The following is a 19905-nucleotide window of genomic DNA, read 5'->3' as shown; positions in this document are numbered from 1 at the left end:
TCGATAACCATTCCAGGAAGACTTGGATCTACTTTCTGAAAACTAAGGATGATGTTTTTGGTCGATTCAAAGAGTTCAAGGCTCTAGTGGAGAATTTGATAGGAAAGAAGATAAAAGTGTTGCGCTCAGACAATGGTGGAGAGTATGTTGACAAGGAGTTCACTGATTTTTGTGCTAAGGAAGGCATCAGAAGAGAGTGGACAACTCCCTACAATCTGGAGTAGAATGGGGTAGCAAAAAGGAAAAACAGGACTATTGTGGAAGAAGCTAGGGGAATGCTGTATGATCAGGATATGCCCAAATTTTTGTGGGCAGAAGCATGCAGGATGACAATTTATGTCCAGAATAAGACTCCTCATAGGGAATTCGGCAAAATCACTCAGGAAAGGGTCTTCATTGGGAAGGCACCTGAAGTTAGTCATTTCAAGATATTTGGGAGTTTAGCGTGTCGTTGTATACCTGAAGAAAAGAGAAAGAAACTAGATCAAACTGCTGAGAAAGGATATCTTGTGGGATATAGCAAGCATGCTAAGGTATATAGAGTCTATCTTCCAGGGAATAGGAAGGTAGTGGTTCGGCGGGATGTAAAGTTCATGGAGGACAGAGCTTTCAGGAAATCCCGAGAAATGCCTTCCGAGGAGTAGTCAAATGACGAACCATTGGTCCAACCACTTCGACTAATAGAAACTAGTACCAAAAATTCTCCTAAAGACAAAGCTTCAGAATAGAGGAAATCTCAGGAAGAGGAAGAGCTGATGAATGTGCTCACTACTAGTGGAAGAACGAGCCAGGAACTTGGGCAGATTGTATGGGATGCAAAGGACTTCATTGGTGCACCCAGGAATAATAAAAGGGAGCGACGATAGCCAGACAGATACCAGGCCCTAGTAGCTCAGGGTGGGGAACCTTCTAGTTTTCAAGAGGCTGTTCAACATCAAGTATGGGTAGATGCTATGGTGGAGGAATACATTTCTATAATGGTTAATGATGTCTATGAAGTGGTACCTAGGCCTCAGGACAAGTCAGTGGTAGGTTCGAGATGGATCTACAAGGTCAAATATGCTGTAGACGGCAGTGTGGAGAAATACAAAGCCAGGTTTGTGGCTAAGGGGTATGCTCAAAAGGAAGAGATAGACTACGAAGAAACCTTCGCCCCAGTAGCCAGGTATACTTCTATTAGAACCATGATATCTCTTGCAGCACAGATGGTGTGGGAGATTCACCAAATGGATGTCAAGACGACATTCTTGAATGGGGTAATAGAAGAGGAAGTATACATTGAACAGCCAGAGGGTTTTGAGACACATGAGAAGAAATCTCATGTATGTAGATTAAAGAAAGCCTTGTATGGGCTTGAACAAGTTCCTAGAGCATGGTACGGTTGAATTGATGGCTACTTGTAGAAGATGGGGTTTGTCAAGAGTGACACAGACCCTAATCTCTACTATCTTGTCGTAGAGAATAAGCCTCTAATCCTAGTGTTATATGTGGATGATCTTTTCCTAATAGTATCATCCAGGTTCATCAAAGACTGCAAGGAGAACCTAGCCACAAATTCGACATGAAGGATTTGGGATAGATGCATTATTTCCTGGGGTTGGAAGTTTGGCAACATAAGGGTGAGATCTTCCTTGGACAAAGGAGATATGCTACAGAGATCTTGAAGAGATTCAGGATGTAGGACTGTAGAGTTATGGCTACTCCAATGTTCACCAACTAGAAGAAGATTGATGCATTAGAAGTTAAAGACGTTGATCCCACCTTGTACAAGCAACTTATAGGGTCCTTGATGTATCTGGTCAATACCAGGCCAGAGATTTGTTATGCTGTCAACACCCTTAGTCAGTTCATGGTGGAACACAAGAGGGTGCACTCGGCAGCATCCAAACATGTTCTAAGGTATATTCAAGGAACAATTGAGCATGGACTATTGTACACCTAAGGCAATGACATCAGGCTGAGTGGGTTCACTGACATAGATTGGGCTGGAAGTTCAGTAGATCGGAAATGTGAAACTGGGTACTATTTCAACATTGGATTAGGAATGACCTCCTAGTGTAGTAGGAAACAGAAATCCGTGGCATTAAGCTCAGCTAAAGCAGAATATATGGAAGCTAGCACAACTTCGTGCGAAGCCATATGGCTTAGGAAATTGCCTGTGAATCTATTCAGGAGAAGGATGGAAGTGACCAGGATTTTGTGTGATAATCAGAGTTGCATCAAGATCTCTAAGAATCCAGTGTTTCATGATCGGTCGAAGCACATTAATATCAGGTGTCAATTTGTCAGAGACTGTGTCCAATGAGTAGTAGTACAATTGAGGTTCATTCCTATAGGAGAACAGGTGGCAGACATCCTCACCAAGGTTCTAGGGAGAACAAAGTTTGTTTTCAAGGAGAAGATGGGGATGATGAAGAATCCATTTCAGTAGCAGAAATTGATAAGTGTCGGAGTTGCAGTGCAGCAGTTAGCAGTGGCAGTGCTATGGGCAGCATGATGCAACATATTGAGAGGGAGCTGCAGTACAAATGTAGCAGTGGTAGTGGTAGTGTCATAGGCAGCAGTGCAAGGGATGTGAGGCAGCAGGCCAAGCATCAACACAGGTACCGATGTGGAAGATCAGTGTGATGTTTCTATGGTGAAGCATTACTAGAGCACATTGCTCGCTAAAAGGGAGTGTTGATTTTTGGTAGCATCAGATGTGCTCTAGTCTTGAAATTTGGAGGAGAGGCTAAGGCACATGACATCTCCAAGACCTAGAAATCGTTTTGAGTAATTCCACCCGGATGAGGAGTTATTAAAATAATTAATATTTTTAATGGGTTCCTAAGTCTAAACTTAGGAAAATAAAAAATATTAATTGGTATTAATAAAGATAAGGGTGAGAAACTTCTAAGAGACGAGGATCAAGTCTATCTTAATCTTAGCTGTTGATTAGAGACTTAATCTCGGCCGTTTATTTATCAACAAGAAAAGTATAAGAGAAGACTTGAGGATCATTTGGAGAGACATCGGCAGATACTCAATATCTCAAGGAAAATCGATTCTCAAGAGAAGGAGATTGATTTCAGAGGGAGAGTTGTAGGGTGGACATCAACAACAATCAATGACTGAGGAGGAGGTGACGCCAAGATAGTGAGAGACAACGTAGAGAGAGACGCAGTCCAGAGGAGAGACGTAGCCCTCATGCAGGCTGACGTAGAGGGGCGCAGAGCCACGCAAAGTGATGCAGAGGTGACGCTAGAGTGAGAGAAGGGTCTCCAAAATGTCAGAAAGTCAAAAAGGGAAAGTCTCAGGTGTTTTCTTTCAGTTTTTGTGTAAACTCATTCCTTGTAAAAGCGATTGTTGCTGAAGATTAATAAAACACTCATTTGCAGCACCGGTTTTCCCGCATTGGGTTTTTCCGGGGACAATTGTCCAAAAACAACTGTGTTGGTGTGATTGGTACTTGTTTATGTATCTTCTCTATGTAATTATGTGATAACTGGAGTAGAATTTATTTTAATGTTTGCTGAAGGGATTTCGTAAATAACTTATTGTGAAGAATAAGTAGGTGAAATAAATCAGTTGCTGCAGTAGAATTTCAGTTTAGAAATTTTCACATGGTCAATGGTCAATTTGAGCAGTGATGTGCAATGGTTAGTTTGAGCAGTTGTTAGTTGATGTGACAAGATTGATAGACAGGGTTTGATGTGTAACTTGTTCAATGGCTTGTTTTAGTAGTGATCACTTTGAGCAATGTTGTGCAATGATCAGTTAGAGCAGTGTTGTGCAGTGATCAGTTTGAGTAGTATTATGCAATGATTAGTTAGAACAATGTTGTGCAGTGATCAATTTGAGCAATGTTATGCAGTGATCAGTTTAAACAATGTTGTGCAGTGAGGCTATCAAGACTTGACAGGATATACATATCGAGCAGTGTAGCATTATCTTCATTACAACTTTCTTATATTGATTTAGAGCACATGGGTATCCAATCTGAAAATTTGTGAAACATGGTTCGCTTGTTGGTTAGGGTGGCAGGGTGGTGTAAGGCAGGTGATTGGAGTCACCTTTAGGTTGGAGCCTGAAAACACTTTAGGGTGGCAGGGTGGTGCTAGGGTAGGTTGGAGCTTGCATAGGGTGTTGGAGCATCCATTCAGTTGTAGCTGGTACACAATGTGTTGGTGCATTCACTCGGTTGGAGAGTGAGATCTAGGGCATTGGAGCGTCGTCCCAGGTGTTGTTGGTAAACAAGGTGTTGGAGCATCCTAAAAGTTAGGGCCTGTAAATCAGGGGGTTGGAGCCTCCTTCAGTTGGAGCTAAAAGCTTGATGTAATTATTTCTTTTAGAGAGAAGAAGACAATTACTAAGAAGCGTTCGTTGGTTTTGACCCAGAAGGGGTATTCCATCTAAAAATCGTTGTCTACTGTTTCTATCTCTCTACATTGTTGTATGGTGTTGGTTACTGTTTTTGATCTTTGATACTGAATAATAATAATATTGTTGAATATTAACTAATGCTTTGAAAAAGATTAATAAAGTGCTAATTGCTAAGAAACACTGATTCACCCCCCTCTTAGTATTTCCAAGACTACGTGGCTATATGTGCTGAAAATGAAACATAACATGAGGTAATCATAAGTACAATTACAAATCTTATAATCCTAATTTTCATCTTCATTAGTGCGTGGATTGATTAGCGATAAATTAGTTTGTGGAGTGATTAGACATAAAATTTATTGTATATTAAATCTATTTTGGCTATTGAAGGGCCCTACAGCCTTCTTGGGTGCTTGAGTGAGCTTGCAAAAGCAAAAAAGTCTTGGAAATGGGGCAAAATTGGGTCAAAATAGCACCGAAATGTTTCAACGACATTTCGATGGCGTTGCCAAATCAGGAAAGACCACCCAGGCATTTCAACTACATTTCGGTGGTGTTTCAGCATTTCAAGTATGGGGACGCCGCCTTGGGAGTCGTTTCTTGCAACATAGTGCACTAAATGTTTTAAAGTAGGGTTTCTGTCGCTGTGTGACTAAATTCTTATTAATGGTGAAACTTTACTTCATATTTGTTTGTAAAATTATCTTCTTCATAGTCTATAAGGGAACTCCTAATGTACATACCAATTTCTCCCCTCACAAGAATAGTGACTAGGCTTTTACAAGTGGATGCCCAAGTGCATCTCGACTTACTCCAACAAGGTCCTTCGTTGGCATTTTATTCTCTCAAGACTCTATTTTTCCAATGTAGGTTAAAGCATTAGTCTCTAAAGTGCGTTGATCGCCTTAAAATATAGTGAAGTTTCCCTTAACCCTATTTCTCCTGGATGGATAGGGCAATTGCTAGGGTTTTAAGGGCATATTTGTGTAGAGTTCAACTTTATTGCATGGGAGTGGCTCTTTTTTGTAGAATAATTTGTGTGAACCTTAATGAAGCAAAATCTCACATTATAAATTGTCTTGCATGCCTAGATAGGGTTGACACCGTCCCCCATTTTTGTGGTTGCACACATCTAATATCTCTAAAAACTTATTGTTTGTATTTTCCCTACTCTGTATTGGAAATCCTTGATTCCATTCTTGTTGAAGATCATTTCAAGGATTTTTCTAAGGCTTCTATATGCCATTGCATGCCCTACAAGGGAATATTAATGAAACCCTAACTTATAGCAGTCTTGTTATAGGTCTAATCACAGAGAGCTTGAATCCTAGTCTTGAATATCTTGGTCATATGAGGGCTTGCGAAGCTCTGTACCTATCTTTAGACCTCCAAAATAAGTCACCTTGGGCCATAGTATTAGAATACCTTTTAGGTTGCATAGGGAAGCTTTCCTTTTGGTTGAAATCTTAATAAACAGTAGGAGGAAGGTTGCCAAGGTGACAATGAGGACCATTCCTCGTTGTTGCCATAAGGTCTAGCCCTTGCCCCATGAGTCGTCTCACTGAAGCCGCTATATTTTCGCGGTAATACCCATTACATTAAATGAAAGCACATGATTGCAAAATGGTTAAAGTACCTGCCAATGGATGAACCAACTTCCTTTAAGACGTAATGCCAGATGGGAGAGAATTGTAACGAGAACAATAGGCAGATCATCTTGGCATCATGATATGTCTGATCATATGTGGCTACTAGCTAGTTGGCTATCCAAAGAGGAGAAATTTTTTCTCCTAGGGGTTACTTACTTCTTGGTGGGTAAAAAGGCACATGGGGTCAGCCAACTCTCTCTTGAAGAAAGCAAAGAATGGATATCGAGTGATAGCTAAGGTTGTTCACTACTAACCTTGGGAGATCCTCCTATAGGATTATAACTAGAGCTTTCCATTACTAAACCTAGAAGGTCCCCTATCTACTTTCACAAGCTTTTAAAACAATTCAAGGGAAGGTTTTCCACTAGAAACCTTCCTAGGGTTTACAAGATAGGATATGTTCAGGAATAATACAAGGAAAATACACCTTCAACACTTGAAAAACACATTTGCATTTAATACATTTAATAAACACCTCCACAAAGTATTAAAAATAACACTTACTAGGTAAATCAATGCTCATCCATACCCCCTAGCCATGAATCATAGATTAAACTTGAGAAAACATCCACAATTAGTCTCCTTAATGAGTTTCCTTGGACTCTGATCGAAAGTTCCAAATCCATGACAGATGAACTCCTACAAATTTTAGGAATTTTATACTTATTAAGGGATTTCTCCCCCAATCCATCCATGAGAAAATGAGAGGAAGTTCATGTTTATTTATAGAGAAATAATGAACTTCTTTTACATTAAAATATTAATTTCTTAGGCTAATAGCACCTATGGGGGGGAAGTCCTCTTCTACATTTAATTAGTGTAAATTACAATCAATGTAGGCTATTTATACCATATGTACAATTTCACATTAAAAATCCCCTCAAAAGAGGGACACCTCCGTAAAACAAGGGATTTCACTTTTACATCCATCTTGTAATGGCCCTTCAAGATTGCTTGCTTCATGAAACATGCAATTCCTTCCTCCATAAGTCATGCAAGCCAAACTCAGTGTAGGGGATTCCAAACACGCATTCTTGTCTTTAAGAGCCATTGAAGGTGAATACATATGTCACTACATACAACCTGATTGTCTTCAAAGTATGAATGACAACTCCAAATAAAGGCAAGTCCCCCAAACAAGATCACACAAATCAAGTGTGAAATCTCCATGTCATGATGATCAACCCTTTTGGGGTTCCTCCATTGAAATCATAAGCAACAACATCACTAAAAGAGGGCAAACCTTAATGAGTTCAAATAACAATATATAGTGCATCTCAGGCGAGGTATATAAGTTAGTTTCCCAAATGAATAGGTTGGCTAATCCAATGCTGTAGCTTGGCTCATCCAAGCTTGTTTCAATGCTACACACATACATACTACATTTATGTAATCCAAAATTCAAATCTTGTTTATCATTATTATTATTGCACACTCCTCTTTCTTTAAGGTTTGTGATCTAGAACAAGGGTTGTTTGTGGGCAAATTTCCTCTATGTTATATGCTCTGATAGGTGGCTAAAATATGCCAACAAATTTGCCCCTTGACCTCTGCTGAATACATGATTCAACACTCAACTTCATCTTTGGAATCATTGGCATTCTTGAAAATTTATCCATATTGCTCATAACATGATGTAAACCTTTCAAAATTCTTTGTCTTCAGGCAAGCATACTTATCAATGCCAACACCCCCTTGTGGTAGGGCTTCAATTGCTTTATGCTGCTGGAAGGCTATCTAGTTCTGTTGTTGGTGTTTTTTTTTGTGTAAGTAAGCATTTGTATTAAAAGGAAATTATAGTACAAAAATTCTGTAGCTGCAGAAAACGGGCCGCTAAACAGCAGGCCTAGCTTCAGTAGACTAAAAAGAATAGACAGCCCACCACGCAGGGCGGCATAGAACCACTAGACTGAGTGGGCAGCCGGAAAGGATAAAATAACCACCTCGGCTCCCAAGAGAGGAAAAGACTAGAGCAGAGCTAAACAAACAGAAGCCAGAAGAAGAGAGAAGACCGGCCAAAACCAAAGATTCTACACAACGAGGGTGGAATCATTTGGTCGTCCTTTTTTCCCTTTCTTTTTACCTACTTTGACCCAACCACTTGGACTCTGTTGGTTTGGAATGATCTGTAGACTGTGTTGGGCTGAGGGCGAAAGCTCCTTGTCTGAATCCGAAGGAGAAGCCTCATGAGTACGTTTCTGAGAAATAGGAGGGACTGTGGCTTCCTCATGACAAACCGATGTTGAAACCTGTGCTGGCGTTTCGTCCATGATTTCCTCATCTATCTCCTCGTCCTCGTCCTCTTCATCTGAGCTGGAAAAGACATCCAATGGGGGAGGATCATGAGGTTTCCAGCTTTTGGATTTTGGCTTAGAGTTGGCCTTCTTTTTTTGGGGGGGCAAAGAAGGACACGAATTTTGAAGGTGCCCTGTGAGATGGCAATTGCGGCAGCGAAAGGCTGTATTCTCGAAATCCAGGGATTGAGTCCAATGGAAGTCTCCTATTTTTAGAATGATTTGATCGGGTAGTCCTTTGCTTATGTCTATTTCTGCGCAGATTCTGGCGTAGGTGTAAATTCCTTTTTGCCCTCTTGAGGCGTCTGTGTTGAGGAAACGTCCTAAGGAATTACCGATTCCTTCAAAAACAGCAAAGTGCCATAGATGCGCTGGAAGGTTGGGAAGTCTAACCCAGATTGGCAGTTTAGTAATGACTGCTGTGGATGGATCGAAGTCTTGGAACCATGGAGTGAGGAATAATCCCGCAAAATTCCAAAACCATGGGCCTTCTGTTAGAACTCTTTGGTAGTCCTCACTGTCAACAAACAGGGTGATGAAAAATCCTTTTGAACAAAGAATGACCTTGCAATTCTTGGTCCAATTTGAGTGAATCCATTGATACAGATCTGCTGTGCGAGGCCAGAGACCATTGAACCTGCATATGATGCCTGTCTCTGCAAACACCTGGTGAGTCCTTTCCAGCGAAGGATCATTTATTTCAATGGAAGGGGCTTCCTCCAGCTTGTCTACTAAGAATGGCTTAGGAGCTTGAACTGGTGAGACTTTTTCCTTGGGCTTCTGAGCATGGACGACATCCTTATAGGAAAATGCTGCAGCAGAGGAAGACTGTCCAACAGCTCCCCCTCTCAGTTGAAGGGATAATGTGATGGAAGCATTTCTCTGAATGTTATAACAGGAAAGGGGGCAAGAGTCCTCCAATTGTTTTCCTTCGAGGAGGAGATGCTGAAGGGCAGTATGAATCCCCTCTTTATCTTCCAATTTCTGCTTAAGGTCCTGCACTAGATCTGAAGGTTTCACCCACTGCAACAAAGATTTGCCAGAGAGGAGCACAATTAGAATCTGAAAAGGTGCTGAGTCATCTATTTTCTGCTTGCTGCTGTGCTTTCCAGCGCATTCCGTTTGAGCTGAAACAGAGAACAGGCCTCTGTTTGGGAGAGAATCTCGAAGGGGTGTTTTGTCAAACATAAGCCCCGCATCCTCCTGATACTTCCCGAGCTTGCATGGGCAAGAGGCTCCCCTGAAGCGCTCGACTTTTAATTCTGCAGGACTTTGCAGCGTCCAAATGTTATTTGGACCTTGCGGTTTATTCCTGCTTCTTGAAACCTTCTCGGCACATCCATTCTTAGCATGGACCGAGAGCAGGCCTCTTTTTTGAACCAAATCTCGGTGCAGTTTTTTGACAAACACTTGTCCCGCAGTCTTCTTGGATCTGAAATAGGATAGCTTTCGGAGCTGGTTCTGTGAATCCCCGCTCCTGTTTTCCAATATTGTCCATTTAATCTCCTTCTGGACTCTTTTAGCCGCTACAGCAGGGGCACGAATAGCCGGTTCAGTCACGTTACTCCTTCCCAGCCAAACCCTCCTACGCGATTCGGCCTTTATCTTGGACCTGCCTGTTTCTCCGACCTCCGTTCCACGCCCAAAAGGACTCGTCTCTGGCTTCCAGCTATTCTCAAGAGTGGCTTTCACCAGGTTCTCAAATTTGCCCGATAGTGCCTTCAGAACATGAACACCGTCATGCACAGAAGATCTGTCATGAAACCACCCATCGATTCCATGGGCACTGCGCAGAAGGCCGTAAGAACACACTGAAGATCTTAGATGGAGGGGGAAAGGCCCGTCAGGCCTTGAACAAACAGAACCCGTTGCCATGGCCATGATTCCTCTGCACAGAAGTTTTTCCCCGCTCTTCTTTATTCCCTCTTAGTTCTGTTGTTGGTGTTAAACATGAAAATATGGTTTTATTTTTGCAGATATTGCATAGTTTTCCGAGGTGTTGTCCAACAAAAAGAATAAAAGAAACTTGAGAGTGGAGGTGCTATCTTGGCAAAAGTTGTCTCCCCACATATCCAGTGTTAGACCTTGTTATCTATCGGGTTTACCCTAGAGAAAAAGTCCTAACCTCACTAGGGAGAGAACCTAAGGAAACTAACAGGCAAGCCACTCACTGTCACCTCGACAAACTTTCCCCTCACTTCTAGGTTTAGGTGTGTAATTTCCTAGCTTACCAGTGGTTTCCCTATGCCTGATTCTAGTCCTAACTTTGTTGTTTTAGTATGCGTGAAAGTATGACTTGCTTTAGATGTTGATATTTTTTACAGTTGTTATATGATGATGACCTATTTGAAATTTCTTAGAGTGGTGCTGATTGTTTAATTAATTACTAATGATTCTTTTGGAGCACATCAAACATATATCTCAATCGTATGAATTTGCAACATAATAGAAATACAAATTCATGAATCTTCAATTCAATCCTACTATTTAAAGAGTAAATGCTCATTAAAGGTTTCTGAGCAAGAAATGGCTTGTAGAAAGGGTGTCCTTGGTGCTATCACCCTTAGATATACTGATGCAAGGCTAGTATGAGATAATAATCTTCCCGAATGTTGTTTTCAATGCACTGTAATAGTTAGGTAGGTGGATGGCTAGTTTGGGATTGACTTAGGGGGACTTCCAATATATTCAAGGGATGTGGAAGTAGTGTCCGTCTTCAGGTCTGTCTAATGCGACACTACTTGAATGGGTACTGACCATGGTAAATTGGACGTCTAACAAGGCGAGCCTTAAGCTCAATGAGTAGCCTCTTGAAGTCATGGGTTTTCCCTACTTGTGTGAATCCAAAGCCATAGTTTGACTTGCTTAACGACAAATCTAGACATCGGAACACGTCTGTAGCCTAAATCCTAAAGTGATTTCTTGCTTAGTGTAAAGTGTGATCTTGTGAAACATTTGCATCACCATCAATATCATTTTACTAGATAAAATATTTACTCAATATAAAATAAGAATAATTGTTCAATTGAGAGTTTTTATTAAAGAGTTAAACTTTTAATCATCCAAACTCTGTGAAAATTTAACGCAATTTAGACTTCTCATAAAATTCCTATAACATACCAATTTACTTGGATATTGTTAAGAAAAAAGTATTGCATGAAACCCATGCTTACATAAAATAAAATTTTCTTTTCTTTCTTTATACAAAGTATACAATATCATGATTACAAATAGGTCATTATAAAGACCGATCCTAGTTATAATTTGCAATAGGAAACCCCTTTGTCCCTCAAGAAATGCCCAATAGTTAACTCAACATTAAATTAGAATAATAAATGCTTTCCTTTGGTACAAATCTCACTCACTTTGGGTACAAAACCCACAACTTGGGTGCAAAATTGTTAATTTTAGGATAACCATGGTATGTTCTATGCTTAGAGCAATTTTACTTCAATTTTCTTTATTAGCCAAATATCATATCTAGTATAGCAATCACATCAACATGATAGTAAAATGCAGATAGAACATAAACAATAACAGTAGAAGACAAGCCAACACAAGAGGACACAAGATATGGCACCAGCCACGGACAAACCCAATGTGGGGAAACCCTTGATCAATTCTTCTTATAATTCTTCAAAAGTTCAGCAGAGAGAGCGTACAATTTACAATATTCAATTGCCCAAACTGATCAGTCAAAACAGCAGAAACAAAAAGCCCTAACTAGAAAGTCAATGCTGGTCAACAGGGCTGAAGTTGACCTCCAAAACAGCTTGGTCAACTTGGCCTCCAACAGCAAGATAATGCAGCCCAAAACAGTCTGAAAATAACCAGTCAAATCTGGTCAACAAAAGTCAATGCAGCAACCTGAATTAGGGCAGTCAATGCAGGGGTCAAACTGCCTCGGTTTTTTTGCCCAGAACAGAGGCCTGCCCAAACAAAAGTCTGCAACAAAACAAAGTCAAACAGGGTCAACGCTGGTCAAAGTTAGCCTCCTGAAATTTCGGTCAAATATAGTCAACGCAACAGTTAGAAAAGACAGTCTTCCTTTCGCACATGTGGAGAGAGAGAGGCCCAGAAATCTGTACCCAATCAAGATGAGAGAGAGAAAGATGAATGAGATGAGATGGCAAAATGAGGAGGAGGCACCTTGTATTTTTATGCAACGTTGGAGGCTGGCCGACCTTGACAATTTGTCCATAATCAAAATAAATTCATATCTTCATTTGTACATGTCAGAATGGGATGATCTTAGCTCAATCCTACACCTCTCAGGAAAGGGGAACCCAAGAAAAATGTCAGCTGCCTCATAAGAGCTGTCCAAATTGACGTTTGGCCCTAGTTGCCAAATTTAACAAAAATCCAGAGTCATAAAATACACTTTATGAGTGTTTCTATCTCACAAGTCTAGCACCAAGGACATGTGAGGGAAGCTCCTGATGCTAGCCAATTTCAACATATAAAACTGCCATTGCCTAGTTCCAAACCCTTAATAACACGTCTAACTTCAACTAATAGTTAGACATTAACAAAGACAAGATAAATGAACACAAGTAGGGGTTTATACAGTATTGCTACTTTATTGTAGATATATCATAATTATTGCAATAATTATGATAATTTGTTGCGCACTGACATATGTCCTGAAGCTTATCAGATCAAGCCAATGATTTCGAATTTATTGCAACAATTTGAACTTATCGCAATAGATTTAAATTTTTCATGATGAATTTGAATTTATCTCATTAAACTCAAAATTATTGCCACGGATTTTAATTTATGTTTAAAAATAAGGGAAAACTGAATATTATCGTGACTAACTCTAAATGAATATATTTTGGGTTTTTAATCTTTGCCAATATTTACCAATAATTTGTTGATATTTTACTAATATTTACAATAACATGACTTTACGACCTCTGTCAATAAATAACTGATATCGATAGTTGCAATATTTGTATACTGTGACTTCCTGATTTAATAAAAAATATATTCTCCATCTCTTTATCTCATTTTATGATGACATGTCTTTAAATGCGAATGTTTACTATGTTTCTTGTTTCTACTATCAGGGATAAATTTTGATTTATAATATTTTATACAATGGTTGAACAATGAATATACATTTGCATATAAAGGTTGTTTAGTGATTTTTTGCAAGTATGTGTTTCACTCTTCAATTCTGAGGAAAATGTTAGCTTTCCATGGCAGAAGTCTTCATTATATTTTCATTGAGAGGCTTAGACATAATATGTCGAAGAGCATGTCATTTTTGGCATTATTGTTTTCAGACAATGGATATGCACACATTCTGGAGAAATTGGATATACATATAAGAAATATAGGGAGTATAACTGGTGAAGTTTGCAATGCATTAGAAAATAGTATGAATAGGGTTGGTTTTGTATAGATGTTTTTTTAATTTGTTTTTTCTTAATCTTATATTTTTCTTTACAGCGACGATGGCTGGCAGTCAGTAATCCTGGTCTACGGGATGTTATCACAAAGTGGCTTGGTACAGAGGCATGGATTAAAGACTTGGACCTTTTATGTGGCTTACGTGACCATGCAGACAATCCAGAACTGCAAAATGAATGGAGAAAGGTCTGATTCTTAAGGTCACATACCTGTCTGATGTCTCTCTGATACCTGTTATGTTTAGTTTACTGCTAAATTGAATGAAACATGAAGAGGTAATATGTGTGTGCATGTTGGCATGTGCGTATATCATATAATCACAATGCAACATCAGCAATATATAATAAAATAGCCTATCCATACACAGTTACAGATCTAGTTCATAAAGACTATGACATAATGAGTCTTGTCTTTTCTCCTGTAGCTCAAGTTTCATCTTATCACCATGCAACAAGAATTGAATATAAAATATCGAATGTTTGCCTTTCCTTTATTCCTTTCATGAATTTTTACCATTCTGTACTAAAAATTGTTGTTGTTTAGTCACTGCGGAGTGATGGATCCATGTGTTCATTTTTCTTCAAGTCCACAAATAACATGAAAACTAGCCAAATTCCCAGTAACAATCAGTAACTGTTTCCAGAATCCAGAAGCCAAAAGCCGTGTAAGAAATGTTTAGGAAGGTTTCCTGTTACTTGGTTTAATGATTTGATATATGGTGGTTGAAAATCTTTGACACTTGTTCTATAAATTCCTTATGTATAAAGGAAAGTGAAACAAGCAGAATTACAAACTGGTCTGTCCATGAAATGTTCATGCTGATAATGTGTATATGTTATATGACAGGTTCATCGAATGAACAAAAGTAGACTAGCTCAATATATAGAAGGAATAAGTGGCTTAAAGGTACTGCAGAGGGCAACAATTGTTTTTTCTCCATAATATTAGGATGTCTTTTATTTTTCGTTTTTGTCAAAAAACTAGTATAATTTGTTAAATGAAACTGTTGTGTATTAAAAATTTGGTGTGTTGTGTCTGTTGATTTTGCATAGCAGGTTAGTGTTGATGCAATGTTTGATGTGCAAGTCAAGCGTATCCACGAGTACAAAAGACAATATCTCAATATACTGAGCATTATCCACCGATATGACTGTATAAAGGTATCAAACATGATCTGGCATCTTCGTGCAAATTTAAATAATTTTAAGTGAAACAGAAGGTACAAAATTAGAGGTGGCAATGCTAATGTGTAAAAGATGAATGTGGTAATTTATTATCTGAGTTAGACTTAAATATATGTTGACAAACTCTTTGGATTGCAAACTTGCTTGCATCAATATGTGAAAATGCTTCCATCTTTCCCTTTTATGAATGGTAAAGGCAAGTGCTTAAACTTGCATATAGGATGGTGATCTGGCACCTTCCTTGCAGAAATTTTCAAACTAATTGAAACTGTTTTGCCTGCTAAGCAGTAAATAAAATTATGCTACAAAGGAAGGCTAGTCTATATAAGTAATAAAACCGTAGTTGTCAATACACTTATCTGTGCAATGGAGGTCAATCCTTTTCACAATTTCTTAGGCCATGAGTAACACAAAAATGTCAGATATAGAATGAGAAGAACAGTGGAGGACAAACAAAATACACTCCTCCAAAAGAAATTCGTGAGCAGCAGAAGGGCATCCTGCCGGAAATTTTGGGGCAGGCAGGATGAATGATGGAGGTGGTGACACTAATCAGATAATCAGCAAACACCTGAGATATTCATGCATGAAGGATGATAGCAGAATGGACAGACGTAGGTAGTTAAAGAAAAAGTGGTGGGCACGAGAGCGAGGAAAGAAAGAAGGAAACTGAGTGTATATTTATTTCCTTTCTTTTAAAGCTATTTTCTTATAAGATAAGACATTTTTATTAATGTCCAACAAATGACTAAAATTGTGGGTTGGAGCGACTTAAAGAGTACATACAATGTAGGTTATGTTGTTGCTCAGTGTGAACAGGCACTGCGACAACGACTCAGGTCGGGGGTTGTCACTCTGATCCCTGACCTCTCCGTTCTAGCTGTCTCCCAACAGCAGGCTATGGGGTGTAGTCCCTATGGAAATGTGAAGATGAAGGACAAGTTGGGAACCAACGAGTCTAGGAAACACGATTGAATGAGCTAGCTGCTTGGTTAATTTTAGCAAGACTTAATGATTTGATTAGATTTGAATGTGAGACTAGTGCGTTATGGAGTCAACTTCTAGTGAAAATTTCTAACACGAAATTCTAGTGCAATAACTGATTTATTTCTCCTACTTATTTTCCACAATAAGTTATTTATGAAACCCTTCAGTAAACATCAGAGTAAATTCTAGTAGTTGTCAGATAATAACATAGAGAAAAGAACAGTGAAGTAGAAGCACAAGAATCAATCACATCAACACAACTATTTTTTGATCTGAAAATGGAGCACTTAGGCTTCTTGTCTAGCTTACAAGAACCTCTCCCATTTCCAAATCTTGAATTTTCCCAGGTTTTATTGATTAACCAATGCGGAAATAAGAAATGGTTGAAAATATGGGTGTATGCTTGTATTTGTTTCAGCTGATTATTCACTTTAAAATCTGCTGTTGGTGCTGATATGTGAATGTGATTAAACTGATATATTAATGCATACAACAGTAAATAAAGCAGCAGTAACAACAGACACATAAGATAGCAAATTAATTTGGAGTTCACCCACAACTCTTGGGCTACATCTCCGTGAGCTCTTGTCAATTTGACTTGGCTCTCTGGGATTATGGTGTAATTCTTTTTACAAGCTCTTTGGCTCATCTCCTGCTGTTCTACACATGAACAGTGGATTCAGACACCTTTTTATCCCTTGGCTCTTGAAGCTCTTGCTCTTGGCTCTTTGGCTCTCGGCTCTTCAGCTCTGGCTTCTTCGGCTCTCTATAAAAAAAAAATGTCCCCTTGGCTTTTCACTTGGTTTCCAAGTGACCCCATAGGCTGTTATTTTGCTTCTGCTCTGCTATCTTAGCTCTGTACAGTAGCTCTTCGGCTCTCTATCACTCTTCTCTTTCGGCTCTCTGCTGCTCTACTTTCAACATTCAGCAACAACAATAACTTGGCCACCGTTCAACACCCAGCAACCTTCTTTTTTTTTGCATTCATGGCTTAAAAGCCAAAACGTGTTGTCTGTTGGTTCTCCCTTTCAGGCTCTGCAACTTTTGGCCATGTATGTTCGAATCCCTCTTATGAGCGTTCCATAATCATTGTATAACGCCCTTTGGGTAGGCGGCTACCTATTTCTGCCACCAATGAGGGCAATTGGCGCTTGAAATCATTAGTAACAATCGTTCTCTATTTACACAGAGAACGCTGTGAAAACACGGGAAATCCGCATAAAACACAATATATCGGACTTGAAACATTCATAATCCTGCTTTATAGTGCCATCGGGTCCGCCTGGGGATCGCCATCGCATATCGCAATTGGCCTGCTCCTTGGTTTTCCCTTTGTATTTAAAATACATTGAAAACAACGAAAATTAACGTAAAATGGCTTTGGGTGGATCTGAAATCATATATATTTCCATTCCGGAACCCTTTCGGGTCCGGTTTACATCGCATATTGCTTCCCCTTTGTATTTTCGTTAAACAACGAAATATATGTAAATACATTGAAAAGTGGCATTGGGCGGATCTCAGGATCCATACAATATGGTTGATAATGTTATCGGGTCCAGTTCATCGGATCGCCCGTATATATATATATATGTGTGTGTGTGTGTGTGTGTGTGGCCCCGCTCCATTGTAATGTGCCGATGCGATGTTGCGATGCGACAAGTCGCAATCGCAAATTGCTCGTGCCTGAGGCCTCTTTATATAATGGTCTATGCCAGCGCCGATTGCGATCTGCCGATATCGGCGATCGCACATTAGCAAGTCACCGTGCCTGTGGGTAAGTCCTTCCCTTTGGTTTTAAGCGATGCGATATTTCGGCAATCGCATGTCGCGATGCCTTAAGACCTGCGGTTCCTCCTTTATATAGCCATCCGTCGATGCGATATCAATGCTTCTTAGACCAATCAGAGTGGGCCACGTGGCCCAATCCCGGCCTGCCATGTGTCAGCTGTGGATTGGCCCGTGAGCCTATAATCAAAATTTTCAATATAGTTTGAATTTTAATGAAATTGCCTCATTTTCTAAGGACATTGGGCAATTTTCATTTTACAATAACTCCTTCATCCGGAGTCCGTTTTGCCCATTCAAGTTGCCTTGGATTCAGAATGAAGAGATCTCCGCAATGAGACTATCTCCAGGAGCAGCCTACAATTTTCATTTTCCTCTGATTTACAAAGGATTTGTGCCATTTGGCACCTTTCACCTCTTGCATGAAGTCTTTTATACTTAGAGGTTTATCCAGGATCCAGTTTTAGATCACGCCTTCCCACTAAAAGAACTTTTGGTCTCCAAAACACTGATATACTGATCTGAACAGTAAATGAGAGTGACCCACCCTCTTCTTTCAACCTCCCTACACTTGCATTTGCATAGTGCCTCTGAACCAAAGTTTCTGACCACTTCCCTTCTCTGGATGGGCTGGTCTTCTTGAGAAGAACTGTCTTCCTCCTTGCCTTCCTGTAGAACTTCTACTGAATTGGTCAAAGAAGGTAGTTTTGAGCTTCTCTGCCTTGATTATTGATCCAAGGTGGCTCAACAAATGTGAAGTATATCTGCTCCACAAGACTTTCATTTGTACCTGTTTGACAAGATCTGCATACAAATGATGGACTAGATAAAAAGCCCACAAAACATGCTTTTAAAGCAATCAACCCTTCAAGTCAATCACACACACATGTTCCGAAAACAAGGAAAACATCAACATCCCTATGTTCATGCACATCATCTCATGCATGAATTTCATCCTTCAACTTTCGCTTAAGCACATTGTACTTTCGAAGCTGAAATAAAATATAATGTTGCTGCAAGCTTCCCACTCAACTTTTCCATTCACCTTCTTGGTAAAATCCTGCAACTTGCATTCCATTAACAAAGAAATGCAAACAGATGCATGTGATCTTTAATTGGATAAGAACTCTAACCATTTCTTACCAATCCATTTCAAAGGTCCTTCCTTTTTCTGCACATTAGTGTCAATATTTGAATCATTCTGAGGCACATCAGTCATGGGATCTTCCTTTCCATTTCTGCCATGTTCTTTTCCACCTTCTCCCTCAGCTTTAGTGGAAGCATTGCTAGATTCAGAGTCTAACACCTTTCAGTGCGATGCCCTTGCTTATGGCAGTAAGTGCACCACATATGCATCCTCTTGACAGTGTGATTTGTCTTGTCCAATGGACCTTTCGCTATTTGCTTTCTTTCCTTCAAAAGTTTCCTATATGTGGTCCTCTTCCAACATCTAGAAACATGATGGTGATCCAAACCACAAAAGGAACATGCAATTCTTTTCCCATATCTATGTGGAAATTTATCATGCTTTGCAAAATCAAGAGGACTATGGTTAGAACCAGATTTATACCTGCCTCTTTCACCTTTATTGTCTTCATAAGGAGGTGAAGCAAATGAAGAAGTGGCTCCCTTTGGAATCCCATCAATTTCTTCAAGGCTGTTAGAGTTTCCACAACACTCTGGTTCAAGGGTGTGCTTCTGAACCCCTGCATCCTGGAATTGATGTTTCAAGCTATTGTATTCCTCTTGGAAATAACCTTCACTCTTCTGAGGTAGAGGACATGAACTGCGACTCCTTATTGGGACTGTTTCAATGGCTTTCATGGCAGCTTTGGAATTCTCTCCATAAGACTATTCATAGTCAAGACCCAAATACTTAGGCCTTTCATCAACCATTATTGGTTCAACAATACCTTGTGCATGCTTTCCCAAGCCCTTTCCTTCATAGCCCATTTTGGACATTAGCTTGGAACCTATGCCTTTAGTATGTTTTTCAAAAAAACCAATTTGAAGACAAACTGGAATGGCTTACCTCTTCTTCAAGCTGATACTTGACTAAGGCTTCTTGGGCAACAAACAGCTGTGTTTCCAACTCATGCATCCTCTTCAGGTTCATTTTTGCAATATGAAGTTGCCTCTCCATTTCCTGCAGTCTGTCAATAAGCAACCGCTTCTCTTCCTTCATGGAATTCAACTGCTTTCTAAGCACGCTGCTCTTCCTTC

At 39.7% G+C, this 19905-nt stretch overlaps 1 protein-coding gene across 3 annotated transcripts in view; it reads left to right on the top strand.

Annotated features, from left to right (window-relative positions):
- The window catches only part of LOC149138333 (uncharacterized), a 439570-nt gene that overhangs the window by 262963 nt on the left and 156702 nt on the right, over nt 1-19905 (top strand). For all 3 annotated transcript variants that reach the window (XM_089447178.1, XM_089447177.1, XM_089447176.1), the window contains 3 exons: nt 13763-13909; nt 14570-14629; nt 14779-14883. In XM_089447178.1, coding sequence (XP_089303304.1) covers nt 13763-13909; nt 14570-14629; nt 14779-14883 — 312 coding nt within the window. The remainder of the gene's footprint in view (nt 1-13762; nt 13910-14569; nt 14630-14778; nt 14884-19905) is intronic.

Source organism: Pinus tabuliformis, chromosome X (assembly GCF_031772625.1).
Source record: "Pinus tabuliformis cultivar Carrire ecotype Pingquan chromosome X, CPIR1, whole genome shotgun sequence".
NCBI lineage: Eukaryota > Viridiplantae > Streptophyta > Pinopsida > Pinales > Pinaceae > Pinus > Pinus tabuliformis.
The sequence above is the reverse complement of the archived record's forward strand: the minus strand, read 5'-3'. Positions and strand labels throughout refer to the sequence as shown.